The 27,940-nt window shown below is 39.0% G+C and overlaps 1 protein-coding gene across 1 annotated transcript; it reads right to left on the bottom strand.

The window, feature by feature from the left end:
• Positions 1-736: 736 nt before the first annotated feature.
• On the bottom strand, positions 737-26,965 carry ppp1cc (protein phosphatase 1, catalytic subunit, gamma isozyme). Its single transcript, XM_017702945.2, has 7 exons — positions 26,703-26,965; positions 11,161-11,292; positions 9,759-9,989; positions 6,651-6,755; positions 5,996-6,219; positions 4,241-4,375; positions 737-2,223 (listed from the first exon to the last, which is right to left on the bottom strand). Exons 1-7 carry the CDS (start codon positions 26,755-26,757, stop codon positions 2,134-2,136), a joined length of 972 nt encoding a protein of 323 aa, XP_017558434.1. The 5' UTR covers positions 26,758-26,965; the 3' UTR covers positions 737-2,133.
• Positions 26,966-27,940: the final 975 nt, after the last annotated feature.

Genomic DNA, 27,940 nt, shown 5'->3' with positions numbered 1-27,940 from the left:
TCTCTGAGTCAAAAAATGCAGTTTACTGCTGACCAATGACATTTGTGTAGGGATGGTGAAGCTGATGGTTAAAGGATAGAAGGAAGTCGTCATTGAGCACTTGGGAAAAGCATGGAGTACAAAGCTGGGATTGAAGTAGAGGAAATGCAGAAATCCAGTCATTGCAAAGGAAATGATTGGTTTTGCACAGTGGAGAAAACGAAGTTCTGTGTATATATAGATGCGCACACACACACACACACACACACACACACACACACACACACACACACACACACACCAAATTCTTTCTGGAAATATCTGGTTAACATTTCCATTGTTTAAGGCTGCCTTTGGTGTAACTGTAAAAGACCCCTCAACAAGCTGTCATGTTAAGACATTTTTTTACCCGAGTAGCAGAACGTCTGGGCTCATTAACACTAACAATTATTTGATAGCACAATATATTTAGAAAATACTGTGGCATTCAATTGTATTAATATTTCTATTAATCACAGGTGCCAGGTTTTCTGCGTTAGCTGATCAGACACCTGTTTTAACTATGAAGAAAACCCTCAGGAAAACGCAGCAGAAGCCGCTCTTTTACCTTGATTTCAGACACACTTGCTCAAACCAAATCTTCAGCTTTCACTGGGAGAAACAGCAACACGGTCTCAAATCAGTACAAAAAGGACACAAGTCCCCTCCCCACAGCGCTGCGGAAACATTTCAGAAGAAGAAAAACAGTAAGACACTGTGTTGATCCCCCTTCCCCTTGAATTTATTTAGCAAGTATTACAATTCTTTATAATGTGGAAAAATCGTGAGTTATTGCCAAGACTGAACAAAACTTTCTGGATATATACACAGTGGGTTTGGGTGACACGCAAGATGAAATATCTTCCAAACAAAGCGAAAAAGCTGAAGTCAAACGTTATCAATATACCTGATGTTAAGCTACATTATCTGACATGCCAAGAACCTGCATGCCCTGAGAAAAAGTGAAGGCCTGTCTGTATCCTACACGTCTACACCTAAATGCATGCAACAAAAAGTCTTTATGAGAAACCTAGATCTTCACATGCTCATATCTGATGCAGAATCTTTTGGAGCCGAAACGAGTAAATCTCATGTCAAGAAGAGAAAGAACACAGTAAACAAGGCATCTTATATAAAAAAAAAAAAAAAAGTAAAACAATACTCAGATCAACAGAGATAGCACTGAAATCCGCTGTTTGTTTCATCTTGATATAATCTGGTTCATAAAACGCACACACACACGCACGCACGCACGCACACACACACACACACACACACACACACACACACACACACACACACACACACACTCCAGTTGAATCTGCACATAACCTTTCATACAGTGCTACAGATCAATATATTTTATGGAGGGTGCTTTCATGGTGCGTTTTCTTCCTGCAAGAGGAATAAAAAAAATTTTTAAAAACATTTAAAGAAAAAAAAATTGTAATATAATCCTAAAACATTTTTTAAAAATGTAATCTGATGGGACATCAAACCTCATGGCACATTCACTGAATAAAATGGTGAACAAAGCTAGAGTGAAAATGAACACTCTCACTGCTGGAGAGATGCCGTTTGTTTCATATTTAAGTAATTACATTTTACATCTTATATGTTCACAGTGGTTCACATGAGTATCTGGGGAGCAAAATAATAATCATCATTGCACCATAACATTGCACCATAACTGAAATGTGGTGGAGTGCTTCCACAGACGTAAGGTAAAGGTCTTCCCTGTATTAACTGGTGCGAAAGAGGTGGTGATGCTGCCGACTAATGAAATGGGAGACTCAAATGAGCATCCTGAAGAACTCAAGATCACAAAAAGCCATTACAGTCTCAAAAGCCGAGAAAACAAAGATAATGAAAAAGAGCAGAGTGCTCCCTGTTCCCGCTTCCTCTTCCTTAGTTGCTGTGAAAACGGGAAGGGAGCACAAAAATGGGAGTGAAAAAAGTGAGGGGAAAAGAAAGAAAGAAAAAAAACGAAAAAAACAACGGTCGACAGTGTTGAGTGAGTCCACGCGACCATTATGTCAGAACAGCGACTCTGAAGCTGGAACAGATGAAAACCACATGACAAGTCCAAAATGGCCACTGGACTGCTAGTGCTCCTCATTTCTTCGCCTGCTTGGTGACCATGTTCCGCGGTGGAGTCACTGGACGGCTTGAGTTGGGCTTCTTCTTCTCCGCTGGTTTTAAAATCTGCGTGAGCAACAAAGAGAGGCGCAAGGATCTGAGCTTAAGTGACATCTGGCTTGTACTTTAACCACAAGTTTGGTTATTATTTAAAAGATGCTGTACATGTTCTGAACAGAAAAGGTCCAAATGCATAAAATGTGACAAGTGCTTCAAATGTGACAAGGGAACCGCACAGGGGAAAAGCCCAGGAAAATTCCATGATTTTCCAGCACTTACTATTTTCCATGCCATTTCTCTATTCCATGACTTCGCCAGGATTTTACATACCAACACAGTACGTAGCAGCATTCAAAATGTAATGTAATTTATATGTTAGATGCCTGGTGTAGAACATTTATCAATTTGAAAATGTCTTGAATACAAACAGATATCTAATAATTATCAAAAGTAAAAGTTAAGTAGTTTTAAAAGCAAACACTTTCGTACTCGTGTACAAATGCAGGGGGCTACACCTATCAAATATTTCCATTTTTGTATATTCTATCAAATATTATCTTGACTACTTAAATGTTCTATAAGAATGAGAAAAGGCAAAGTTTCTCACATTAATGACTATGTGGGAGGAGAAAAAATATAAAAAATAAATAAATAAATAAAAAAAAACAACTGATTAACAATCACTGATAAAATGCTATTGTTAGGGATCCTGCCCAATCTAGTAACTCTGAGCAGGATGCTCAAACTGGCTGAACGAGTCAGTGTTGCATGCAAGAGAGCAGAAAATATGCATCTTTATGACCAGGTTGTCTTAAAAATGAAAACATTTGAGTCAAATCAGTCGGCAAGCAAGGAGTGAGCATGATTTAGATCCTACATGACCAAGTTTTAGGAACCGCTTTGCACGTGAGCATGTACTAAACTCTGTTCTGGACAACCAACTCGCTTGTTTATTCTCATAGGAATGCATGCTACCGGTCCAGAGCAGAAGAAAAGGCATGTGGGCTGCACTGGGCCAGTTTATTATTCAAAATCTCTGTTCCACCTTAAATGGTGGAAGTGCCAGAATAAAACTGCTGCACCATTCAAGGTGGAACAAAACAATTGTAAGAAGAAAACTTCAGCTGCGTCATCACTGCTCCTAATTAGAGCTGTAAAGCAGACGATTAGGAACAGAGTCTCCTCTGATCACTGCCAAGATATCACCGTGTGCTCTAGACAGGAAAGGACCATTTGACTGATGCAAAAAAGGAAAAACACGAGTCACTGTTTTTGCAAACTCTTGCTCTCTTTAGAAGCGCTGCTACTGGTTATTTCTTGTTTCCTGTCAAGCTGATAAAAACTGATGCACTGAAGGACATGGCTTCAGAAAAGCAGCTAAATTTCAGATATTTCGGTTGTTTTTTAAATATTTTAAATAGACTAAATTATAAGAATTGATTTTAGCAAATTTTATTGAATATTGTCTAAAGTAGGTTCCACTGCGGATATTTACATATGAAAAGATATGCATGTAAACATCACTAAGATTTGAAGGTATCTAATTTTTTTAATTGAACCAACGAATGGGGTTCTTAACTAGGCCTTCTAAGTTCAAATGTATTGACACAATGCTTCATAACTGTGTTAAATAGAGGGAAAAAAATCTGTTATCTTGTGAACGCTTTCATAAGCCATTCATAAATACCCAAGAATGGCTTTTTAAAATGTTAATCAATTCTTCTGCATGCACCAGAAAGTCTTTATGTAGCACCATGAAAGAGCCAAGCAGGTAAAATCTTTAAGAAAAGCAAAATTCTTTACCCTTCAAGTTAAGTGCAAACTGGTTTACCTAAACAAAATTAAAGCATCTCATCATAAAGTGGTTTTGTGCTCTGTATTTTCAGCCACTTGAAGCCTTGGCTTATTATTCAGTTCCTAATCTTAAGACTTAATATTCATCAGCTACTATGAAAAAAATCACTACTATGAGACTCATGTGTGAGCTCTGCTGTTACGAGTGTGAGAAACTGAACCGTGGACCCATCTGCAGATTCGATGTGGTTTACCACAAGTGAAGCTCATTTCCCAGAACGCTCTGTACCTGAAAAGAGCACATAAGTGTCTCGTCCACACTCATCATGGCCCCCGCATTGTCAAACTCGCCACAGTAGTTTGGTGCAGAAAAAAGCGTGACCAGCTGCCTCTTGGCAAAGAACTCGTAGCCGTCCTCCACCACCTAGAAGACAGGAAGACACATAATATGGAGCTGATCAGGAGTGCTGAGGAGAAAGTACCAAATCCAGGACAAGTTTACACAATATATCGTCAGTTAACTGTGTGTTGCTGTACTGGTATCACAGAAGGCTGTGACGTCCAAAAAGGTTTGCACGTTTTATTAAATGCTGTGAAAATCCAGCACAACCAAAGAGTTTCAGTTGGTGTTCTGATGAAAATGATGGTCCCATGAACCAACAAATCCAATACTTTTAGCTAAATTATGCAGGCCAAACTTATTCATGTTATATAACTGCTTCACTATTGGGTTTTAAAAATGTTTCAAGGTGCATCACAGTCCCTGAACTGAACTGCAACATCAGAATTGTGTAATTTGCAGTAAGCCTGGAGAAAGTGAGGAGTGGTGCTTCTAGATGAGTCTCACAAAGATCTTTATTTACATCACCTACACAGGCAGAAGGAAAAACCCACATGCTTTGTGCTCAGTGACTGATGTGTAAAATAAAACAGTAACTGAGTGTTTGTTCCCCTACACCCTCACTAAAACAGACGCACGGACGTTGGTCAAAAGCTGGGATTTGTGCGTCACTGCATGAGTGTGTGTACAGCTGTCCGCTTTGTCCAACAGGCTCTTGGCTTTGTCACATTCACCCTTCTGAAGACGAGGAGCTGAACAAGAGTTGTTCTTGAAAAACAGACTCATTGCTGCTCTCAATTCTCGGACAGATTATATTTCAGTCTGAGTGGACACAGATTAGCACTCGATCCTACCTGCCATCTAAACAGACTGACACACAGAGAGGTCAACAGCGATCAGGCAGAGTCTCTGACTGGTGAGATTATTTAGACCAGTGGTTAAGGTGTAAGGATACTGGGTGGAGGAAAAAACTGCAATATATTAGACTTTCATGGCAAATGTTTGTGACATATGAAAACCAAAAATTAGGAAAATATTTACCTAGAGAACTGAGCAACTGCAGCAAATTAACTTAATTAAGCTAAATGACTCATGAGGCGGCCGTCAAAGAAGGTACGTAGGCCAATTCTGACATAACTAAGAATGACTTATCAATAAAGTCCTCACACAAGCAACGTCCCAGTCTGAAAGTCTTCAACTGCAATAAACTGTGTAGAATCTTGGCCAAGCAGCTAAACTAACAGCTGACTTCACTACCTTACAAGTAGTACACGATTATGTTGCTAATTGTTCTGGAAGATTCTAAGAACCACGGCAGAGGCTTTAAAGCCTTTTGACAGCCCTCATCAGGCATGTGAGCAGGGAACATGAACCGTACATCAGATACTTGGCTTAAACCTCCATTGCGTTTTCTTCAGTCTTCTTTTGAGCTCATTTAGAACCAAATCCCCAAATTATAACTTTAACCATCTAAGTATTAACCACAGAGGTTCTCTCAGATCAGCAAATATCTACATCAGAGATCATCAGTTCCAGTCCTGAAGGGGCTGTGGTCCAGCACAGCTAGCTAATCCCTTATCAACTTAGAAGGCAATTATAATGAAATATGTGGTGTGACTGAGCACTCTCCACAGTTCTCCAGTATTGAATTTTTGTGAGATGGGTCTGCTTGCTCCATATCGATCCAGAAAAACACGGTCTTACCTGGTGGGCCCTGCAGATGAGGTCCAGATCATGTTTGTGGAGGAACTTGGCCACAACTTCAGCTCCAAAGGTGAAAGAAACTCCCCGGTCATTCTCGCCCCAGCCTAGCACATCCTTATCCGGGTCGGACCACAGCAGATCACACAGGAGGCCCTGATCGGGCACGTCCGTGGGCCTCATGATCCGTCGAATCTGTTCCATGGACTGCAAGTCTGGAGACAAGCCTGAAGTACACAAAATAGTAAGGATTACTTAAATATACCACCTGTCATTTTTTTTCCTTCATGTTTTGGCTAAGACAACAAAAATAGTGAGATTTCACATTCTTACATATGCATTCATTAACTGCAATCATTTATCTATTTTAAAATGTTATTTTTATACAATAATTAAGATTTCTATACAGTATCTGGTATACAGAAAGTGCAGTCTGATGACAAACCTTTAATAGGCTCAAATTATTGATATTGTTTATTTCTCCTCAAATTTCCCTGCAATTTCATAAGCATATCACATTGTTGGTTTGCTGTTTTTGACTAGCTCTGCACCTCCATGCAGAGATTTTTCTGTGTTTTTGATATCTGTGCTATACTGCTCTCCCTGTGCATTCAGAGGCTTTTCCCCTGTCATGGTGTTGCCAGGCAGTCACACCCACCTCCATGGCAACAGAAGATCTTTTCGTCCACGATGGCAGCGATGGGCAGGCAGTTGAAGCAGTCGGTGAACGTCTTCCAGAGCTTAATGTTGTATCGCCTTCGGCCTGGAAACATGGAGTGAAACATGCATCAGTTTTGTAATTACTTCAAACATTAAGAGATTTTTTTGTGTCTGTTTTCCTTCTGATTGTGTGGGCAGAGCGGGTGCAAAGGGAGTTCTTCTCTACAGAGACAAGGCTGCTTGCTAAAAATACTTTTCAACTCCCACATCACCCCAGTTCTACTCCTCTCTCCCACTCACTCACAACTGACTGCAACAAAGCTCAATAATTCATCCAACCCAGAGCAGCCTTTGCCCAGAATTATGCGTATCTGGCTCTAATGATGCTAAATCTCCCATATGTAGGTCAAATAGTCCAGCACCTACTGTCATATTTAAAAGTCCCTAACAATCATGCCATAACCAAACTGTAAATCTTTTAATGAGCGCACTGAACTGGCAAAGTAAAATGTGTGCCATTTGGTGGATTATATAAAATCGAGGGTGCCATGGTCTGCTCGACTGTTCTGGGTCAGGATTAGTGAGTATGGTATACTCTCATATACAATCCCTCTGGAGTACAATGCACTCCATAACTGTGTCTATAGGGCTTTTTATACTGAGCTATGAGTGCTGACACCAAAGCTTAAAAATGAATAAATAATTAAAACTGTCTACAGCTGTCTACTGACCTGTCCCTGGTCTGGGTCCCATGATAATAAAATCAGACAAGACTTGTATTGAGGGGAGGGTCTGCTAAGTCCCTTTTCTGCTCTACATCTAAGCAATATAGAAGCAATTTGCATGGCTTTGAAAAGGGGATTGGCAATATGAACTCAAACACCACCTCTCTCCTTCCATTCCAGGCACCGGTCATAAGCATCTACGACCTAAAACTTTGGACAAATGACAGTTTTAAATTAAACACGGGAATTTTTTTTAAGTGTCTCTGATTGCTTTCACACTGATGGTGTTGTTTCCCGTTGCTAGAAATCTGTTACATTCTTAGCCACTACAGTTTTTCTATTTCTGTAACCTTGCCTGCCTTTGGCCCTTGGCAAAGTGCAATAAAACATTGGTTCCTGTTTTCTTCCTCTCCTGGACCAACTTCACTGATTTTCTTCTTACAGGTCTGATGCCAGAGTGCTTACTTTCATTGAAGAACAGCACACATCACGCCATTCTCACTCAGATGTACTGGCTAACAGTATCTCACCACATAAAGTATAAAAGTCTGTTAACTACTCTCAAAGTCAGATCATTCAGTGCTGTAGCCCTTAAAAGACTGCATGTCCATTCCCTCTTTCAAAACTCTTCAAAAGGCTTTCCTCTTTAAACAGCACTTCTGTTTTGCTGATTACTGTATTAGAGAATAGAGATGCATCCATTTGTTTGTAATTTTATTGGGACCTTGTGATTCTAAAGGTCCAATGTAAAAACAAACCTAAGCATTTAAATAAATTTGTTACCCTATCAATATATGACATGACGGCAGGACATATTAAACAATTAAAAATGTTACAGTGCAACCAGACTAGAATTAAACCAGTATACCTCCCACCATGACTGTAAACGCTCTTTAAAAACAGACCACACTTATAAGTGCAGCTACATCTTGACTGTCAGTATTCTTGCAAATTTGTCATTGTACCATTTTTTGTTGAGAGGCATGGAAAAATCCTGTTTTGTTGCAGCAACACAGTACAGCACCGGTAATTTGATTTCCTGTTAGTCAGCGCATTTAAAACCTGCCCCAAGAGCTTGTAAACTTGCCAAGTTTCTATTAGAACCACAGAATTCTCTCAAGGGAGGACAAATAACTTGCAACAAAAAGAACCAGGCTTGCTTTTGATATTAAAAGGCCAGGTTTGCTGTTTTTCAGCAAATATCTTATTTACATTGATGTTTCTGTACTTCACTACAAACCTCACCACTGCAGCTTCTCACTGGTTTAAACAGCCCAATAAAGCAGCTGGTTAGGTTACATTTTCAAAACCCCCAATAATTCCTTGTAAAATGAGAAACTACCAGTGCAGTCTTTATTCTATGTTTATTTTTCAGAACATGCTCTGAAGATCAGTAATACAGGGCTCAGGACTGTGACTAAAGAGGTTGCAATTGCGAGCACAATTATTAATTTGTGAGTTATAAAATTACTTAAGTCGCCAGAGACGACAGGTAGCAACTTTGGATTGTAATTATTTTTATGGGAAACTATTACTATGTTTCTCTATTTATTATTTTTTAGATTTTAAGAACTTTATTTTAGCATTTTTAAATCTTAAAACGTAACTGACAGGCCATAGTGTCGCATGGATGTGTCCATTTAAAAAAAAGCACTTGCTTGCAGGATTTTACCCAGAGGGGTAAAACATGGCAACCAAAGCAGATGACTGAGCTGAGCTTTTTGCAGTGAGCATCAACATATAGAAAATGGTGACAGGAAAAATATCAGATATTTTTCCATACTATAATATGCCTCCGTCAGCCTGAGGTCACCAGCTCAACCCCAGTCTGACTCTTTAAGGACCAGTGAAGTACAAAGATGTATTTGAACGTTTGTTAACGTCATGCACTTCATGCAAAAGCACAACCACAATTTTTGGAAAAAATGTGTTTTACCGGTACTCAGCTACACCAACTGATACAGGGGTTGATAAACTGAGTAGGTGTTGGCTGTTAAATTCATTTAATGTCATACTGCTAGTGTCCGTATGTTAAATGTACTAATGAAATAAAATTACATAGCAGTAAGGGAGCAGTTGTAAAGCAACTGCATGTCGCACATGACAAATACAACCACATTAGTGGTTACCTCTACACATGACTGAGTTTCCTGTGTCTGAAAAAGAGACTGCACTGAAACCAAGTGCACTTAAATTTTAAGCTTTGGGCAATTACAAAGGAGAAACTATTTTATTTGGTCTGAAAACCAGCAAACCTGTCGTCTCAGACAGAACTGTCATTTAAAAAACAAATACCATATTGACAACAACACACAGGTCAAATCAACCACCCAATGCCCAATCATTTTTATGTCTATAACTACAGCCAGTATTGGACTCACATTCATCATAGAATCCATAGATGCGGTTGATGGAGGCGCATTCATGGTTGCCCCTGAGGAGGAAGAAGTTCTCTGGATATTTGATCTTGTAGGCCAGCAGGAGGCAGATGGTCTCCAGAGACTGCTTCCCCCGGTCCACGTAATCCCCCAGGAACAGGTAGTTACTCTCAGGTGGGTAGCCCCCATACTCAAAGAGCCTTAGCAGATCATAATACTGCCCATGGATGTCGCCTGCAAAGCAGAGAGCAACCTGTTCGATGAGACTAGTAGCGAACAGATACTTCTGAATACAGTGGCTAAATGTCATCTCCAACCACTGGTCAGCAGCTGATCCTTAATGCTGGAATTACATTTTCATATATTACAACAAATGCTCTCAAATATTTAAATATTCTATACAACTGGATTTTTATTTTGTTGGACGTTCGTCCTTTCACACTGTTAGAAATTCGGGAGGAAGAGTCAGGAGACTGGAGCTTCGGTGCTAACTGGAGTCTATTTCCACATACAGAGTACAGGGACAGCATGGTCAAACAGCCAATAGCAGTATCAGGAGTGTAGTCTTATTCACGTCTGTCACCAATCCATTCTAGGCTAGTCTGATCAGCAGTCCAGTCTGCCAAGAATATTTTGGGAAGACTTTATACACATTAAAAACCAAGGAGGAGGAAAAGGCATTATAAGTAGGGGATGTAGAAGGAGAAAATGAAGAGAGATGTAGATGGTAGAGATGGGGGGGTAAACGTATCTTACGCTTGTGAGACACAGGGTCATTTTAATACAAAAAGGAGTGAGGGGGCAAGGTGACAGTGCGACCAGTTTCATCTTTCTGCCATTTGCTTAAACTCTACAACAAACATGGTTTAGACCTTAAGAAAAAGGAAAATAGCATAAACTGAAAATATTTTCTCTCAGCATGCAAGTCAAATTGCCTCATCGTGTCAAAGTGGGGGTTCCTGACCACAATGAGCAATGAAACGTACCAGACTTATCAGCCATAGTTAGCCTACTTAAGATTCTAGTTTTTTTCTTTTTAAGAAACTCAAAAATTGCTTTCTTTCAGAGTATGCACTAAACTCAGAAAGCAACACTGGTCTTGCTGCCTGGTGCAGTCTGAATAAGCTTTCTACTGCACTGGCCAGCGAGCTAGTGAGCGCACACTCATTTATTCTCAGAAATAAACACAACAGAGTGCATGCTAACCAGCTTTCCCAAGCAGCACAATGTTTATTTGCATTGCAACTTGAATTAAGAACAGTACTGCCAACTCAAATTTGAGATCCAAATCATTTCTGGTTTCATAAAATTGGTAAATGCATTGATTACTTCAACAAACTGCATTTATCAAACATGAGAAAATATTTCTTGGTTAACTCAGCTGTTTGGCTGTTTATCTACTCACCGCAGATCTTCAGAGGAGCCTCCAGCTCCAGCAGGATGGGCTGGCTGAGAAAGATCTCACGAGATTTCAGACACAGGCCGCGAATCTCGTTCTCCTGCAGCTGAACATTCTTACCAGGCTTTGACCCTCTCACTGCGGATGAAAAACATGCGCACACAGGCAATCAGTATGATTACATCTTAAATTTGGTGCAAGTAAGCTCTAGAAAAATTCAACTGCGGTTACATAATTGCTATTGAGATAATGAACCTGTAACTGCATAAGGGCCTGGTGCAGAGATGATACTGATTCACTCAGAACACCCATTCTTTACACAGAACTATCACACTGGGTCTGATGAACCTGATTTTCATACTTTCTATAAGTTTCAATAAAAAGTGTGTTTTACTTACTGACATGGTTTTCTATTGTGTCACATTTCTTGGCATCACACTATATTTATTACAACATGAAATAAGAAATACGTTACTACTCTCTCTCTCTCACACACACACACACACACACACACACACACACACAAAATAGTGGAATTATACTGATAAGCATGTCTGCATTTTTATAATTTTACTGTTTTAATAACAATTTAGCAATAAATGTGAATGTAATGCCAGTAGATCTAGTCTCAACATTTCTAAGTGTTCAAGCATCAGCATCAGTATTAACATTCACAGATAGCTATAGGAAAAATAAAGATCAGCATCAGCCCACAGTTTTTCCCATGTTTTTTTATATCTACATATCTTGTGTGTTACTGGTGCTTTCTAACCTTACTACCAGACAGCTTTACCATCCAAACAGTTGGTCCTTAGCCATCAGTTACAAAACAGACCTTCACTGACTACAGCTATTCTACAGAAAGCAGAAAGTAGGTTAGGCTCTGAAGGGTTTTCCAACAATTGTGTGTTCTTCTTCACCTCCCTCACTACCCCTACTCTGCTCATCTCTGCCCCGGTCTGCAGATGTGGCCTTGATGTGTACGACAATAACCTACAGTGTGCATGGCGTTGCTGTGAAACACAGGCTCCCTCCGAAAAGCACCGCGTCATCCTGCAGTTCCCTCACCTTGGTCTCTGCGTTTACATCGATTGGCTTTTTATTTCGCATGGTCACAAGGGAGCAGTCAGAGGAACCATGCGCACCACCGCCCTTGCTGCTGCTGTTGCCCAGCATATTCTATTTTTACCCCTCCGTCCTGGGCCACCGGTGAACTCTCAGCAGCTGAACCACCGCACCAGCATCACTCAACACTTCAGCACTGCTCCAGCACCAGTTCTCTCCACCAAAGTACTAAGATGTCAAAGCAACATCCTCATTCATATGGCTCTTAAATCAGCAGTAAGGTTGGGAATCAGCAGTAATTTTGCAATACGTTATGTATCAAAATACAAGCAGCAGGATACATTGACAAAAACACACTGGACACAAACACTCAGATCACAAAAATTTCTGGAGGGTTTTTTTTTTTTTAAAAAGAACACACATACCTACTTCAGGCAGATGCTCTGTGATCTTAAGGCATTATTTTCCTCCTTTTTACCTATTATAAATACCACACTTATACCTACACATCCTATGTCAAAGTAGGTTCAGTACTATAAATGGATCTTTGAATATAACGATTTTGGCATATTGCAGTATCTGTATTTTGAACACTACTCAGCTACACCCTTGAGCAGTTACTACTAGTGCTATAAAAACAGGCTCCTGTCTACTTAAATGAGGAGAGATCTACAAATGTTATACTTAAATCTGCCACAAAAATACATCATTTCCTCTTTGTCTTAACATTAAAAAAAGCATTTTTTCAGGCTGTTCTAGTTAGTAAGCATGTACTGATGTAATAAAGTTTTTTTGTTTTTTTTTATGCCTTTGCCAATAAAAAGACTTCCCATAACACTCACCATACTGAATATGCTGCTCATATTTCAACTGAACTGTCTCCTCCTCTGATAACGTTTGACTTAGTCATCAAAACCACACCTGGAACTGATCTTAGACTGGAGCTTTCACTGCTCTAGAAACATTCCATCTCCCTTTAATACACATCACCCAAAATTACTTGGACAAAGTCTGGTTCCATTGACTTACACGCTCCTGTAAAAGTTACCATTTTGGAGATACAAGATTTTGTTTAGACAGCAGCGAGACATGAGTGGAGCAACCGTCTAAGTTGGCCCCATCATTAGGAGGTTGCGAATTCAATCCCTGGTGATGCTACAACCAGCCACGGCCAGGAGTTCACGAATGGCCTTCTCTCTGGGTGGTTGGGTAGGACACTCTGGCTGACTTTGCAGGTCTTGGAGAAAGCCTGTGTTAGCCTTTGCTAAATTAAACATGCATTAACATTAAGAACATTAGTATTTGAGATAGCAGTATTTATGTTACCCCTGACGAAAATCTTTTTTTTTTTAAACCCACATTCATATCTTAACTATTAAAACTGGTCTCAAAACACTTCTGAGAGGTATTCAGACAATGATCTTCCTCGGCATAGCTATCGCAGCACAGATGAAAACAGAGGAATACACAACTCATTTAAACTCAATGAGTTTCTCATGGCCTGCTTATCTAATCATATTATGAAGAGACAGAGTCTAACAAACAGCGAATAAAGCCTTCAGTCTCCTGCTGCTGATGAGAGGGGAACAGCCACGCGGCACATAGCACAGGGAACCTGCTAATCCGCAACACAGAAGTAATGCGGGTGGGGGTGGGGGTGGGTGTACAGCTGAGGGTGGGAAGCACTGGTATGACACGAATTGTGATTCTTTTGAGCAATAAATGTGATTAACAATTTCAGTGAGTAGAACATCAGTGATCTAATCTCAGTGGAGTATTTATACTGGTCAGTGCACACCATCAATTCTGTGATTTTTCAGCACACCTGTATGAGGGATTTTAGCTCACATCTAACTGAAAATGCTTGATCTTAATGTATTAAATGCCACACAGACACCCAAAGGGCCCGTTAACAACTGGCATTAACATGTGTTCTGGGTGATCATCATAGGTGGTAGTGCAAAGCACAGGTATGAATGGGGTTTAATGCGTCTTGGAGACAGATTGTGATCTCACACACCACCTCTGGAAGTGTTCAGGGATGCATACGGCCACATATTCACAGTTTGAACACTGAAGCATCTTGATGTGTTTGACAGCAGCGAAAGACCACCTTAATCACCTGCGTCAGAACGGCAGAGAAAAAAAAAAAGCACACGCACACCTTCTCTGTTCATGTGGTCTAACCATTTGTAATAGCCTCTTCATTTACACAAACACGGACTCGCAGTACATTTCTAACTGATGATAAATGCAGCGCGAGACTGATGTAGCAAATGTGGGTGGTAACCTTCCTCCAGTCACAAAACCCAATCACTGGATGTACATTCGGGACACATGGAAATGCCAAGTGTCTACACGTCTTGTTTTCAGCGATCAGACCACTCCAGATGGAGCTTAATACCAAGTGTGAACAGGGCCATTGTGATAAAAAAAATATAAATAAAAAATTTATAAATTTCAATGAATACATCAACAAAATAAGACCACCTTCTAAGGCCTCAATGTAAATGGTAATCTCAAAGTCTGACGCAAAAGACCTCAAAAGAACAAAAAGCATGCTTATTTTGAAAAATGCTAAATTCAGCATAAGGCCGAAGCAGAGACTTTCTAACAAAACGCTGCCGGTGGGTAACAAATACAAAAGCACTTAACTTGCAGACCATCAGACGTTCATAATTCACTACTCCAAACAGATTCAACAAAAACAGCAAGAACACGTGCCAAGTTAATGCTGTGACGTCAGCATTTCCAAAAAGCTACATTTTGCCTATCCACATAAAAACTTCACACCACGTCTGTGCACAGTGACACCGAATCCACCAGCAAAGGGCTCAGTTTGGCTGACAAGTGAAATTAGACGGTCTCGCTCAGAAACTGAGCCATTAAAGAGCAGCCCCGAAAGTCGCCCAGCAATGGAGCCCAAAATAGCACCAACTGCACACTGAAGCCCAAACCGGGAAAAACACTGACTCATTTCAAAGTCATCAGATTCACACTACCTTGCTGTTTGGGGTTATCAAACAAATGTCAACATCCGTTGTTCCTAATGTGGTTGTGGGAGCTTAAATGGACTGGAAAGGAAAGGTTTCGACATCGCATGAGGGCCTTAATGCTTCTGTAGCCGCTGCTTGATGGAAGAAAATTGTATGTATTGTATACGTACTGCATGTATTGTATATGTACTGTATACATACAAACCCCCCACCAACCTTTGATTTCCAATTTACCAATATTTTATTATTGCTAGCATCACAAAACATGAGTGCATTGTTCACTCATCATCTGAATAATAAATAAAATGGCTACATTTGAGCTGCAGACATAGAGACCCTTGGACGTCACCAATGACACTGTAAATAAATCAAATTTGGCAAGTTTTTGTACAACTGTTTCATATGAAACCACTGTAAATGAGCGTTCATATCGACATTTTACTTACGTCGACACTGAGAAATTAATGAAATCCCCCTTTAAAATTACACCACACAAACCCTAAAACATTTTTTACTTTAAGGATTTTATTCTGTTCTTTCAAAACAATCTGAAGCGCCCAGCAAATGACATACACAGCAGTTAAGTTTGTGATCCAACAACAGATACAAATCAAAATGCTAATTTAAGCTTAAAATGAACTTGTTTTGCAATGTTAAGTTTTGCAATTTTACAATTATTTTGCAATGTTGGGTTTTACAGTGGACGTCCACAGACAGTATTTGTCTGAAACATGAAAACTGTTTATCGGTTTTATTTTGTGCAAACTGGCCACTTGCTTGTTGTAATCTTAATGCTAGCCAACAAGGCTGAGCTACTGTTAAGGATGGAATATTTTGTTTGTTTACAACTTTACAGCAAAAAAAAAAAAAAAAAAAAAAAAAAAAAAAAAAGGACAGAATGAAGTCTGTCTGATCTTCAGTTGCTGGACAGTCATGTAAAGTGTGTGTGTGTGTGTGTGTGTGTGTGTGTGTGTGTGTGTGTGTGTGTGTGTGTGTGTGTGTGTGTGTGTGTGTGTGTGTGTGTGTGTGTGTGTGTCTTTTCTGCCACCACAGCTGGAAAAAATCCTTGAAGAAATACTGTTTTAAGCCCAACTCCAAGCTACAATCTGCTCTAGTGCAGGACTTGACTTTTTGTTATCATTGTAGAGACTCATTCGAAGTTTCAGGTACGGAATGTTCCAGCCCGCCCTAAAAAAATTAATAAATAAACAAATCTTGAACAAAACATGAATAAAAAAAAAAAAAGAAGAACACTTCTGCCACTTTCTCAATGCATGCCAAACCCAGAGGCTGCAACAATTGCATCATCGCATTGCGTTTGGATCAGAAACACTGCTCCCCAGCTAAACAGTTACACTGCATACTACGGCGTGCTAAACCTACCCAACAAGCGCTGAGGTGAGTCAGTTACACAAACACAGCTACACTCCAAACTAAAGGACCAGGTCACTGTATACATCAGCCAAACACGCACAAACACACTGCAGGCAGATGAAATTTCATACATTCCTATAACAGTCAAGCAGGTACAGTCTACAGCGTTCAGCTCTATGAGAACAGGACATGCTGAACTCCCTGCTCTATGCTTTTCACGCAGGGGTGTAACCATGTTTTTTCAGGTACAAAGCAATTTTAGAATCTGACAAGATTTGGTGTTTTGTGTCATTTACTTAACGTATTGAAATATTTTCAGAAATAAAGAGAACACACTGTACATGTTAAAAAAAGCACGACTATGTGATGAGGCAGTTCATTCATATCTGAGAAATTCACATGCAAATCTGATGCTTAAGATTGGGGCAGTCGTGGGCTGGAGGTTAGAGAACTGGCCCTGTGACCGGAAGGTCGCTGCTTCGATCCCCAGAGCCGACAGTACATGCATATGTACTGTCCTTGAGCAAGGCACCCAACCCCCAACTGCTCCCATCTTTTTGCCGAAAAAAGGCCCAAGGCTCCATTTATCGAAAATAAAAAAAATCACATCTAAAATAGAAATCGTAAGATTAATAAAATTAATTTTTAAAAATCACAATTATATATTTTCCATAAAATCATTAATCTTTAATTAAAGTCTACTGTAACTAGGACTAGAAAACTAGAGATGGTGAGATGCTGCTTCTCCAGCACAAGCCAGCTCATCTGTCTGACATTCGCTCTTAGAACAGGAAAGCGAAGGTACGAAGGAAATGTTGCCCACCAGTTACATTGCTACAAGCAGTCAGGCTGCCTCAAAGGACATTAACTAGCACATATTAAAACATATTTACAGCCAAGATGGTAAAACATTACTTCAATAAAATACAATACATACAAATGTTGTGGCTCCCAAGGTGTTTTTTGTTGAAAGGACAATTTTTTTTTTTTTAACATTTGGATTGCTGACCCGTCAGACTGTTTAGTCAAATCTGGCTGAGGACGTCAGTTAAACATAGTTATAAACATACATTTATATACATTTAAGGCTCACATTGTAACCAGTGTATGAATATTGGACAGCCACCAATTACCATTATGTAAAATGAGTTAGTTATTCTATCTGGTGGTCATTTGCCTTCATGATCAGACAAAGACTAGTCACGCTCTCACGCACACACACGCTCGCGCGCACAACTGGGACAAAGAGCATTTTAATTCCAGTAAATAAAAGATACAAGGGGACTGACTAACTTTGACTATTCGATTGCTCTGCCTTAATTACAGTGAAGTCAGTCAAAGAAAACACTCACCCACGCGTGTTTTAACGCATGCTCAAACCATGGGGACATCTGCGCTGTGGGCTGGTGGAATCCAGCCATTGGACATTGGAGATACAACAGCACACACACGCGCACACCAGGGTGTTTTCATTAACCACTTTAAAAAAACAAAACCAAATAAATAAATAAATAAATAAATAAATACACACCACACACACACACACACGACACACAGACCTTTCTCTGAAACCGAAACATTCAAAACTGTACCTTCTGAACCTTGATCATTATAAAATGTTAAATAAAAATGATTTTATTACTCAATACAGCTCTGTTATATAACTTGGTCTGTATAATCAGTAAATCATCTTTAGTTTACCTATTAAACATTTACACATCTTGCTCAGTCACATGTGTGGGTACACTCAATGTTTAGGGCCTTGAGTCAAACCATGACAGTAAATCACAAGCTTTGTTTAGATAATCAAATCTCATGGCTGTTATTTTCCAAATCTTTAAGTTCACTGTTGATAAGAATGTTGAATATATACTCGCATTTGCAAGGTCTTTGACACCAACATAAACTTGCAGTATATTTCCGTTCTCAGCGCAGAGTTCCCCAGCATAACCATGAAGCAGAACACTCATAACAAATGTTTTAAACACAGACAGAATAACCTGTCTGACGATATTATGTTAGAATGGCAACAAATTTCATTTGAAGATGAATCTGCTAACATTAGTACTTCTCTTGAAAATAAATAAATATTTAATTAAATTTTAAAAGTCCTTCTTTTTGTCCACAGTACGAGTGGCTGAGCACTGCTGTGACCCGTTAGGGCCGTGTATTAGCCAGTGCATTTACATTTACATTTATGGCATTTAGCAGACGCTCTTATCCAGAGCGACTTACAAAAGTGCTTGTCATTACTTCAGAATATCTCATGTTAATAAAGGTCGACATAATTTTAAGGGGCTTTGCTCTAAATTGCTGCCTGAAGTTATCTATGCATTGAGACCTAAAACAAATACAACAAGTAGAAAAATACCTACAACTCAACACAGAGTCTACACAACACTAAACCTGCTGAAAAAAAGTTTGTAATAAACTACAGTGAACAAAAAGAGGTGAAGATCTTTAATAGACAGTGTTAGTGATTAGATAAGTGTAGTGTAAAGAGATGGGTCTTCAGACGTCCTTTAAAGACAGCAAGTGATTCTGCAGTGCACACAGTACAACTGTTCTAATCTGTCCTGTCTCGACAAATGCAGGGTGGATTTGTTCCTACAGCTGCACTGAGTCATTCTTCAGCCATGCTGCAGAGTTGAGGAGAAGCTCCAAGCCCTGCTGTCGTGCCAGTCTAAAAGTCAGAACTGACGCTCTCTCTCTTGGTATGCGGTTCCTTTTTGGTCTGGGCTCATTCAAGTGTGGGGTTACATTTACAGAGTGCTTTTCCACCTGAAACCAAAATCTAGCAATAGTATCTCCAAACAATAATTACTTTCCTACTGAAACATAGCAAGTTATACAGAATCATTATATAGTTTATAGTAACATTATATAACACTACAACACCATTCAAAATGCTTAGCCTCTTAAACTCCTTGAGATCACTGGTGGTTCCAAAACACACTTCGTCATATTCTTCATAACTTTCATATTTCATGAGCTACATTCAAAAGTCTTCTTTCCAGTCATCTACATGGGTAATGTCATTTTAAACCCTTATAATAAAAGAAGCTGAACTCACAATTTTTCTCTAGTGAAAGTCGACACATTTTTCCACAAATCTGGGCTATAAACTATAAACAGATGGCGTCTCTTCGGTGATCTGCTCTGCAAAAATTAGTTTTATGAAATAAAAAGAGCGTCAAAGATTTCTGGCTTTCAGAAGTAAATTGTAAGCATATGGCAATGCGTGTATGATCATATAACATGTTCTATTCATTTGAGGGGAGCTTTAACAAAAATAAATAAATAATAAATACAGTTACTGAATACAGTGGTCATGTAAATTCAGAAGGACAAACCAAAACACACCCTGAAGAAATTCTTAACCTTCCCTACAGGAAGAAATACACAATCAAAGACCAACGAGCTACTCACTATGTAATTGTTGGGCTATGTTAAAACATCAATTAAAAGGTTTTAAAAATCCAGTTTTGCAAAGAAAATTCCCTTTTTTTTCTTCTTTTTTTTTTACGTTACAAAGTGGGGGGGGGGGTCTGAAATGCAGCTGGAATTTGTATTTGTACTTAAATGTATACAAAATGATTTGTATTTGTATACAAAGCGAAAGTGGGTGCTGCTTCAACCACAAATAAGTGTGAGGTTCCTGAACAGATTCCAAATGAATCAAAAGACCACCTGAACTTGGGCAGTGCTGAGTAAAATGCTTACAGCACGTAAACTGGATCAGATCAGTGAATATGCTTATTGGCTCACTAACACTGATAAGAAGGAAAACTTAGGTAATGAAATTTGACATTTTTTCAACACTGGAGAATTTATTCGTTCGGTCAGTACCATGGAAGCAGTAAATATACTACAAACCCAGGCCTGGTGCCATTGCTAAAAAAAAAATTTTAAAACATTTTTAAACAATTAAAAAAAAAATTAATCTCAGTAAGTTTTGCTTCATTTTCCTCTACATATTTATTTTGGCATTTGTCAAATTAGCTGTTACTCTGGCCATTTTTAGCAATAACCAGTCACTATGTTCTCATCAGCTTCAATTACTGATAACATTAGATAAAGGAGGCCCTTAAACTGAAGAAGAAAACAACGGCCAAAGCTCCTGAGACCGTCACTGATGCTGCAATATGGCTGCTGCAGAACTGGAAGACACTACTCATTTATAAAACAGCAACTACATGTTACTGGACTTTTTCCTTTGGACAAAATGCTTTTGCTGTTCTCTGGAAATTTACCAGTTTCACTGGCAGCACACATTCAAGATTCAAGAGTTTTATTGTCATGTGCACAGCAGAACAGGCAGCTGCACTGTACAATGAAATTCTTACTTGCTGTTCCTCTATTCACCAAATATAACCTTAAGAGAATAAAAAAGAAAATATAAGAATAACTAAAAACAGTAGTAAAATGTTAAAAAATGCACAGTGTGTGCAAAGTTGAAATAAAATTAAAAGTTACACGTGCTTATGCGCAAATATGTAGAGCAGCTGTTCATAAAGTGCATCAAGTAACAGATGTAAACAGTAAACAATATTGTTCTGTGCAAGTAAATAACATAGGAGAACCTTTATTTTGGCAACACCATACTGAACTAGTGGGAAACAGAACTAAATTGTAAGGTATTTTGGGTTTAATCGTCCAGGTTTCCATGCATTTTTTATTTTTTTTTTTATTGTTGCACTTTCTCAGGAAAAAAGCAGAACCAGTGAGGCAGTGTTAGGCTTGCATATTCACATTGTTCTGAAATATGCTGTGACGTACCTTACACAGGCGTAGATCTACTACAGGTCTATTATGAAATGGGCCCGTTATGAAATTTTCTATTACAGTAATAAGTCATGCGAGGATCTGCGTCACAATGACTTTACGAAGCTTATATGGTTTAGGCACAACAAGTGTTGTAACCGTCTCAACTGAGAAAAAAAAAAAAATATATATATACACATATCAATGTAAAGTATGGCCTCAAGCGGTCTACTGCTTGTTTTAATTGTGACACAGAATATACATTTTTCCAAAATAAAATATTTTTTAAATGGAATTATAATGGACTTAGGATACAGTTAGTATCTCCGTATAGGCCGATACCTATTCCTTTAGTATCAGTATCAGGATCGGGGGGAAAAAGTGGTAGTAGTGCATCTCTAGCAGAAACTGGGACTAGATTCACCTCGACTGGCACAACAGAGAAACGCCGTATTTACAATTACTTGTAAAGTACAGTAAAATAAATAATGGACATTTTCGTACCGTAAACGAGCAACAACTAAACATTTTGCTCTTTCAGAATTATCATAAATGTTTCATAAAATACTGGTTTGAATTATCAGTCCAACACCAATAATTCTGTGTTTAACAATTGCTGCATTTGATTGTTATTACTGTGCATGACTATTATAATCTCAAGCCCTGTGTACAATGCCAATAATCACAAATCTGTAGCACGCCACACCAGCATAATGTTCCAACCCGGAACAATCCACGGCCTAAACAGAAATAAACACACATACAAGTGACGAGGCCAGTAAGTGTCAGTCTTGGAAACTCCAGTCTTAAATGTCCAAACACAGAGTACTGAACACTACAGCCCTCTTCACCTTTAGTAGCCATGAGAGCAGTTACATAAGGGAACAGCTTGCCAAAGGAACAGCCTGTATTAATACCAGTGTAGGAGATAAGGTTTACTACTCTCTGACTGGCCTGGTTTCAATGAGGGCCATAATGCATCCATAAAGATACACGCAGGTTCAGAGGCAGAGCTCTGCTGCGACAGACAGGAGAGATTTATCTTCTTCAAAGTACAGCTGTCATTATTACTCAGTTTAGAACAGAGATCTTATAAAATGTACACTCAACAGGCCAGAAATCATTAGTAAGTAATGTGCATAATAATGCATATTTCAAATTCTCCTATAATACTAAAATATTTAAAATTCAACTAATTCATTTCAAACATCCAAGTTCAGTGGTTTTCCAGCTGTTAAACCTGAACTGAGTTGATATACCACCACACCATTTCAGACAGGATTACACATTTTCTGAATTGCTGATTCAAAAACTTCCAAAGAAAAAAATTAAATTAAATAATAATTTTAGCTTTTTTTTTTTTTTTTTTTAAAATCAAACCCCGACCAGTAAGTTCCAGTAGAGTACAGGGGGTCCCAAAAAATCTGACAATTTCGTAATCTAATAACATTGCCCTCAATTCTCCCTCAAATAATCTCAAATTTTAACAAAATGTGTAAAAACTAACCAAGTTTAATTTTTAATGTTTTTTTCAGGTCAAAGAATGTTAGAATATGCTCGAACACAGTCAAACGAGAGTGTGTAGGATACATTTTCACGAAAATTCAATAAAAACGCACCAACCGGAAAGCAGATTTGGACATGGCACAAAAGAATTCGCAGAGGAAGGCTGTCAGACCAGGAGGACAAAGGGATGTGGACGATCAACTGTATCAGAAGATATCGTCAATCAGGTTCGAGAAACATTTGTACGAAGCCCCAGAAAATCTGTAAGAAGAGGATTTCTGGAAGTCCGTGTTTGGCAGGAGCTGGACTGCCATCTTGACGTGCGTCATGTCACAGGCGGTGCGCATACTGAACATCTGTGAAGCTGTAAAACTCAAATCTTGTATTGTTCAACAAGAAGCCTATTTAATATTTTGTTTACCTAGCACAGCTAGGTACTCAGATATTCACATCTCAGTTGATGTCAATTTCTTTTAGGACACCCTGCACATTCACCCTCTCCAAGGTGCCATCTCTAACGACTTCGCCACCTTCTAACAAATTCTAAATATTGTCACCATTTCAAAAAGCAAAATGAAAAGAAGGGGGACATGAACATTCACATAAGCACATGAAACAGGTTAATGACATTCATCAGCCAAATAAAAAAGGTAAAAGTAGTAATTAATAAATAAATAAATAAATAAATGAATGAATGAATGAATGAATGAATGTCCTAAAATGCTTCGTTATTCTACGAAGATACAAATACAAATACCCTCCACACAGGACAGAATTCATTTTAATTGAATTTAACCAAGCAGATCACTTGAGAAAGTTTAAAATGATTTATTGCACTGCAACTTCTTATAAAAATTCAGCAACAACGCTCAAAAACACTACATGATCACAACGACTACTAACTCCGCTTTTAGTTCGTAACCTCTGATGATGAATACGGTTCAGAAAGCAATTTCTGAGAGTGTATTCACATAGAAAATGAGTCATAAACAAGAGGCGCCTTTTTCTGCCTGAAACGCTGTTCCTCAGCCTTACCTACAGGATAGGCTGATGACAGCTTTCTCCACTAATCCATTTCAACATAGCAGGTAATGTGGCAACATCATAAAAGCCCACTTAAAGTGAAAGCAATGACTTTTTTCATTTCTGGACAGAAACATGTTGGTATGAGTTGCTAGTATTTGGAAAATATTTAATAATTGGCATTTTCAACACCTATAAATCGCTCCTTGCTAAAATAATAATAAAGTGAACGTTTATGGTTTTAGTGAACTTACAGGCAAGTCTCAGCAGCAACAGACAAACAGGCCACCTGACATCTGCTGCAAACCAAGCTGGATACAACCAGCAAGATTGTCAGTTTTGTTTGATTGGCTGTTGCCTCTATGTTTTAATGTGTGTGTGTGTGTATGTACACACACACACACACACACACACATATACACATATATACATACATATATACACATATATACATACACACACACATATATATATATATATATATATATATATATATATATATATATATATATATATATATATATATATATATATATATATGACTCACTGTATGGCATGACAAGTCTTATGACTCAAGATACATGAGCCAGATGGGAAACCGTGTCTGACGTTCACAGCACTATATCTTTGCAAAGCATTCAACATTTCATTCTGAGCATCTGCTAAGAGAGATATACTTTATCCAATTATCAGTTGGTGCTCTTGGAAGATCCCACGTTTTAATCAATTTTTGAAATTTAATTCAAAAATGTTCATTGGAAACTTTTACTTTTAGGTAAACTTTATGTTGTCTGCTTTTTTTTTAATAATAAAAATAAATCGGTCAGATTAACCAACGCATAGACAAAATAAGGTGTTGCTAAATAACCATTAGCAAAAGCCCTAGACTTATGAATCCAAACTTATTAGTAAATCACCCTGAGGTGGCAGGGTAACCGGTTGCCCATTCCTGACTGATGCTGTCAGTCAACTTGCAAATTACTTCCAGGAAACAAGAGGGTTCATCTTTCCTTTTTCTGGAAGCCGAATCACAAACAGTCCACTGCCTGTTTGAGCCTGCCCCAACAGTCCAGTGCCTGCCCTAACAGTCCAGTGAACCAGGACTGGTCCCAGTCCTCAGCATCACCGGCTCTGCTTTCTGTGAGATACTCAGAGCGCAGAGAGCTTAAACAGGGCAAACCGCATGAAAAAAGTGGGTCGTCTCTCCCCTGCAGTGCAGTCCGAAACTACCAAGCCACGCTATTCTCTACAGTAAGAACTCAATCTATGGACTTTAAAAAGAAACCCACTGATCTTTCAAAGATTCTACATTATTAAATGGTTGAGACATCAACAATTTCAGAGCGGTTTAATTTAAATGCTCTCTGCTAGAGAAATGTGTCGAGTTAAAACTGTTCACAGTGGTGTTGATGGGAACTAGACGTCCATCTCTACAAGCTCTTTTAAATAAAAGTTATTACACAAAATGTGCAGATATATGCTGTCTGACATCTGAAACACCATTTTATGTTATTTCTATGCGATGACATTTCTGAATAAATTACATTTTTAACCATTCACAACAGAGAGGTACACACAAAGCAAACTGACTCCCAAAGAAAACATATTTTTTCAGATTTATGACCATTTTACCACGATCAACATTACATACAAAAACTCAGCAGACACGACTAGGTTCACTGGTGGTGTTGGGTAGTAAATACAAGTGCTATATTTGTAGTGTTAGACATTATGACCCTGGTTCCTATCAGCACCGCTGTAAACATAAATCAGAGTCCAAGTTTCTCTACAATGAACCATTTCACACCAAACCACTCTAAATGACTTTACATCTCTGTGACTGAATTATTCAGAAGTTCTGAAAAGGTAGTGGTATTCCTCTCTAATAATTATATTAATAAATAAACTCAACGCTGCTATTTGCGCGTGCCTGTCTTCTGTATCCAATCTACGTTATCTAGTTGTGATTTCCCTGCGATGAAAAAGAAACGCAGAGAACCTTTCTTACTCATCCCAATGTAATCTTAAAGATTTACAACCATTTCGTTTACTACCTTGCTGTCAAACAAATAAGCGCCAGCAGACTGAGGTCAGCCTTTTCAAACCATAAACAGGCAGTGAGCTAACGCTAGCCAACACTAATGTCTGGGTGCTTACCAAATAACTTACGCGTAACTTTAATGACCATGTGGGGGGAAAAAACTTTTAAAAAAACTCAAAATGTGTGAACAAATTCGTTTTCTCAAAGAGGGAACGTTCATCGGTGTCCCCTGATAGCTGTTTAGCTGGCTAACGTCACACGAAGCTGAAGTTAGCTTCTCACTCGAATCTTCCCGTTCCACCTTAAATCCCGCAGCAGTTGTAATCGGGTCCCTCAGGCGCCTCAAGGGAAGCGCCGCGCCGTTTAAGGTGGAACGGGGAAAATGGAGCAAGAAGCAGTCGAAGAGGAAGCCGAGTTCAGCCTCAACATTACGTCAATTCTCACCAAGTTACGACGCTAGAAATGACAGTAGCTGACATTAACTCGACATATTTTGACACATTTCTAGTTCAGAGGACCTCTGCAGCAAAAGCTAAAACTAATTTAGCGCGCTTGCTCTAAATAATGACTAAAAATATGAACGTTTGCGATCAGGCAGGGAAGCTAAGTAGCGTTAGCTTTGCTACCTCAGGCTACCCTTCTTTAAGCTACAACAACTGACCTCTTGTACAATAAATCAACCCCCAGAATACTTGTAATTTAGAAAACCTTACGCTGTTTGCTTTAGGACGCCATACAACACACTTTTAGTCTTTAAAATGTCTCAAATCTTAGCTTACCTTCCAGGAGCCGCTGAATGATGCTGTCTATGTTGAGCTTGTCGATGTCGGCCATGCCTCGCTAACTGGGACAATGTATCTCCTCTATAATCTTCTCTAGCGTCAGTTCACTTAAGGCGCCAGCTAAAGCCTCATTAGACTGAACCGCGGTTTAATAACGGCGCTCCAGGCTCATCGGTGTCGGCTGTGGGTGATCTTCGCCTCCCGCTGCAGAAGCCGTTCCTACGCGGCATCCGTCTGCGCCTGCGAGTGCCGGGCGGGCGGAGGAGGGATACACAAATAGGCAGCCAGGCGGGCGGAGGGATACCGTTTATACAGCGTGCGTCGCGTTTATTTTCTTTGGGGACTATGGAGGTGTTATTTGGCCTAGAAATATTTTTAAAAATATAATTATACTAATATTAGGCATCGTTTTTCCAGGTGTGCACTGATACCTCTTCACCAACGCTAACAGTCTTGTGCAAATTATTGTTTTCGTTTCCTGTACGAACAAACGTGAATGTCTATTTTCTGCACATTCAAATCTAAAATAAATCTAAAATAAATCACAATAAAATAAATCACAATAAATCTATATTCACCTCTACATCTGGCAATCAGGATTTGTTGAGCACTGTAGGGATTCCCAATGACTGTGTGATGTATTTGTGTGTATTTGTTTAATGTACACTGGGTATCGTGCACTCTTAAAAACGAGGCTCTTAAAGAGAATCGTTTTATTTAGAAACACGAGATCTGCATAGAACCATTTTATGCATAAATGCTTCTGTAGCTTAATGGAGCATGTGCTATATATGGTTCCATATAGCACCATAAAGAGTTCTTCTGTTGTTATGGTGTCAAACTTGTATCAATAGAAGAGCCTTTTTTAAAGCAAAAATATATAAATATTTTTAAAAAGGTTCAGTATAGAACCATACGCAACACATCATCCAGGCTGAGGAACCATTCCACCATGCCAAAACCATTTACGCATGACATGGTTAAATACAGGACTGTTCCCTTTACCCAAGAATCATCTTATTTAAGAGTGTAGGGAGAAAACTGATGATAAAAGATACAAAACTGTGAATTCTTTCAAACCACTGGTGCTCAGAGAAGCCGTGCTGCCTTACTGAACATTATGTTACATTGAAATTAACATATTATGTGCTGGTTTAAGGCTGGATGCTGAGCATCTAAAAGTAGGCTAAGTCAACTCAGTGTATTACTCCACAGGAAGAAATACACAGCCACAC

Source organism: Pygocentrus nattereri, chromosome 23 (assembly GCF_015220715.1).
Source record: "Pygocentrus nattereri isolate fPygNat1 chromosome 23, fPygNat1.pri, whole genome shotgun sequence".
Taxonomy (NCBI): Eukaryota; Metazoa; Chordata; class Actinopteri; order Characiformes; family Serrasalmidae; genus Pygocentrus; species Pygocentrus nattereri.
The sequence above is the reverse complement of the archived record's forward strand: the minus strand, read 5'-3'. Positions and strand labels throughout refer to the sequence as shown.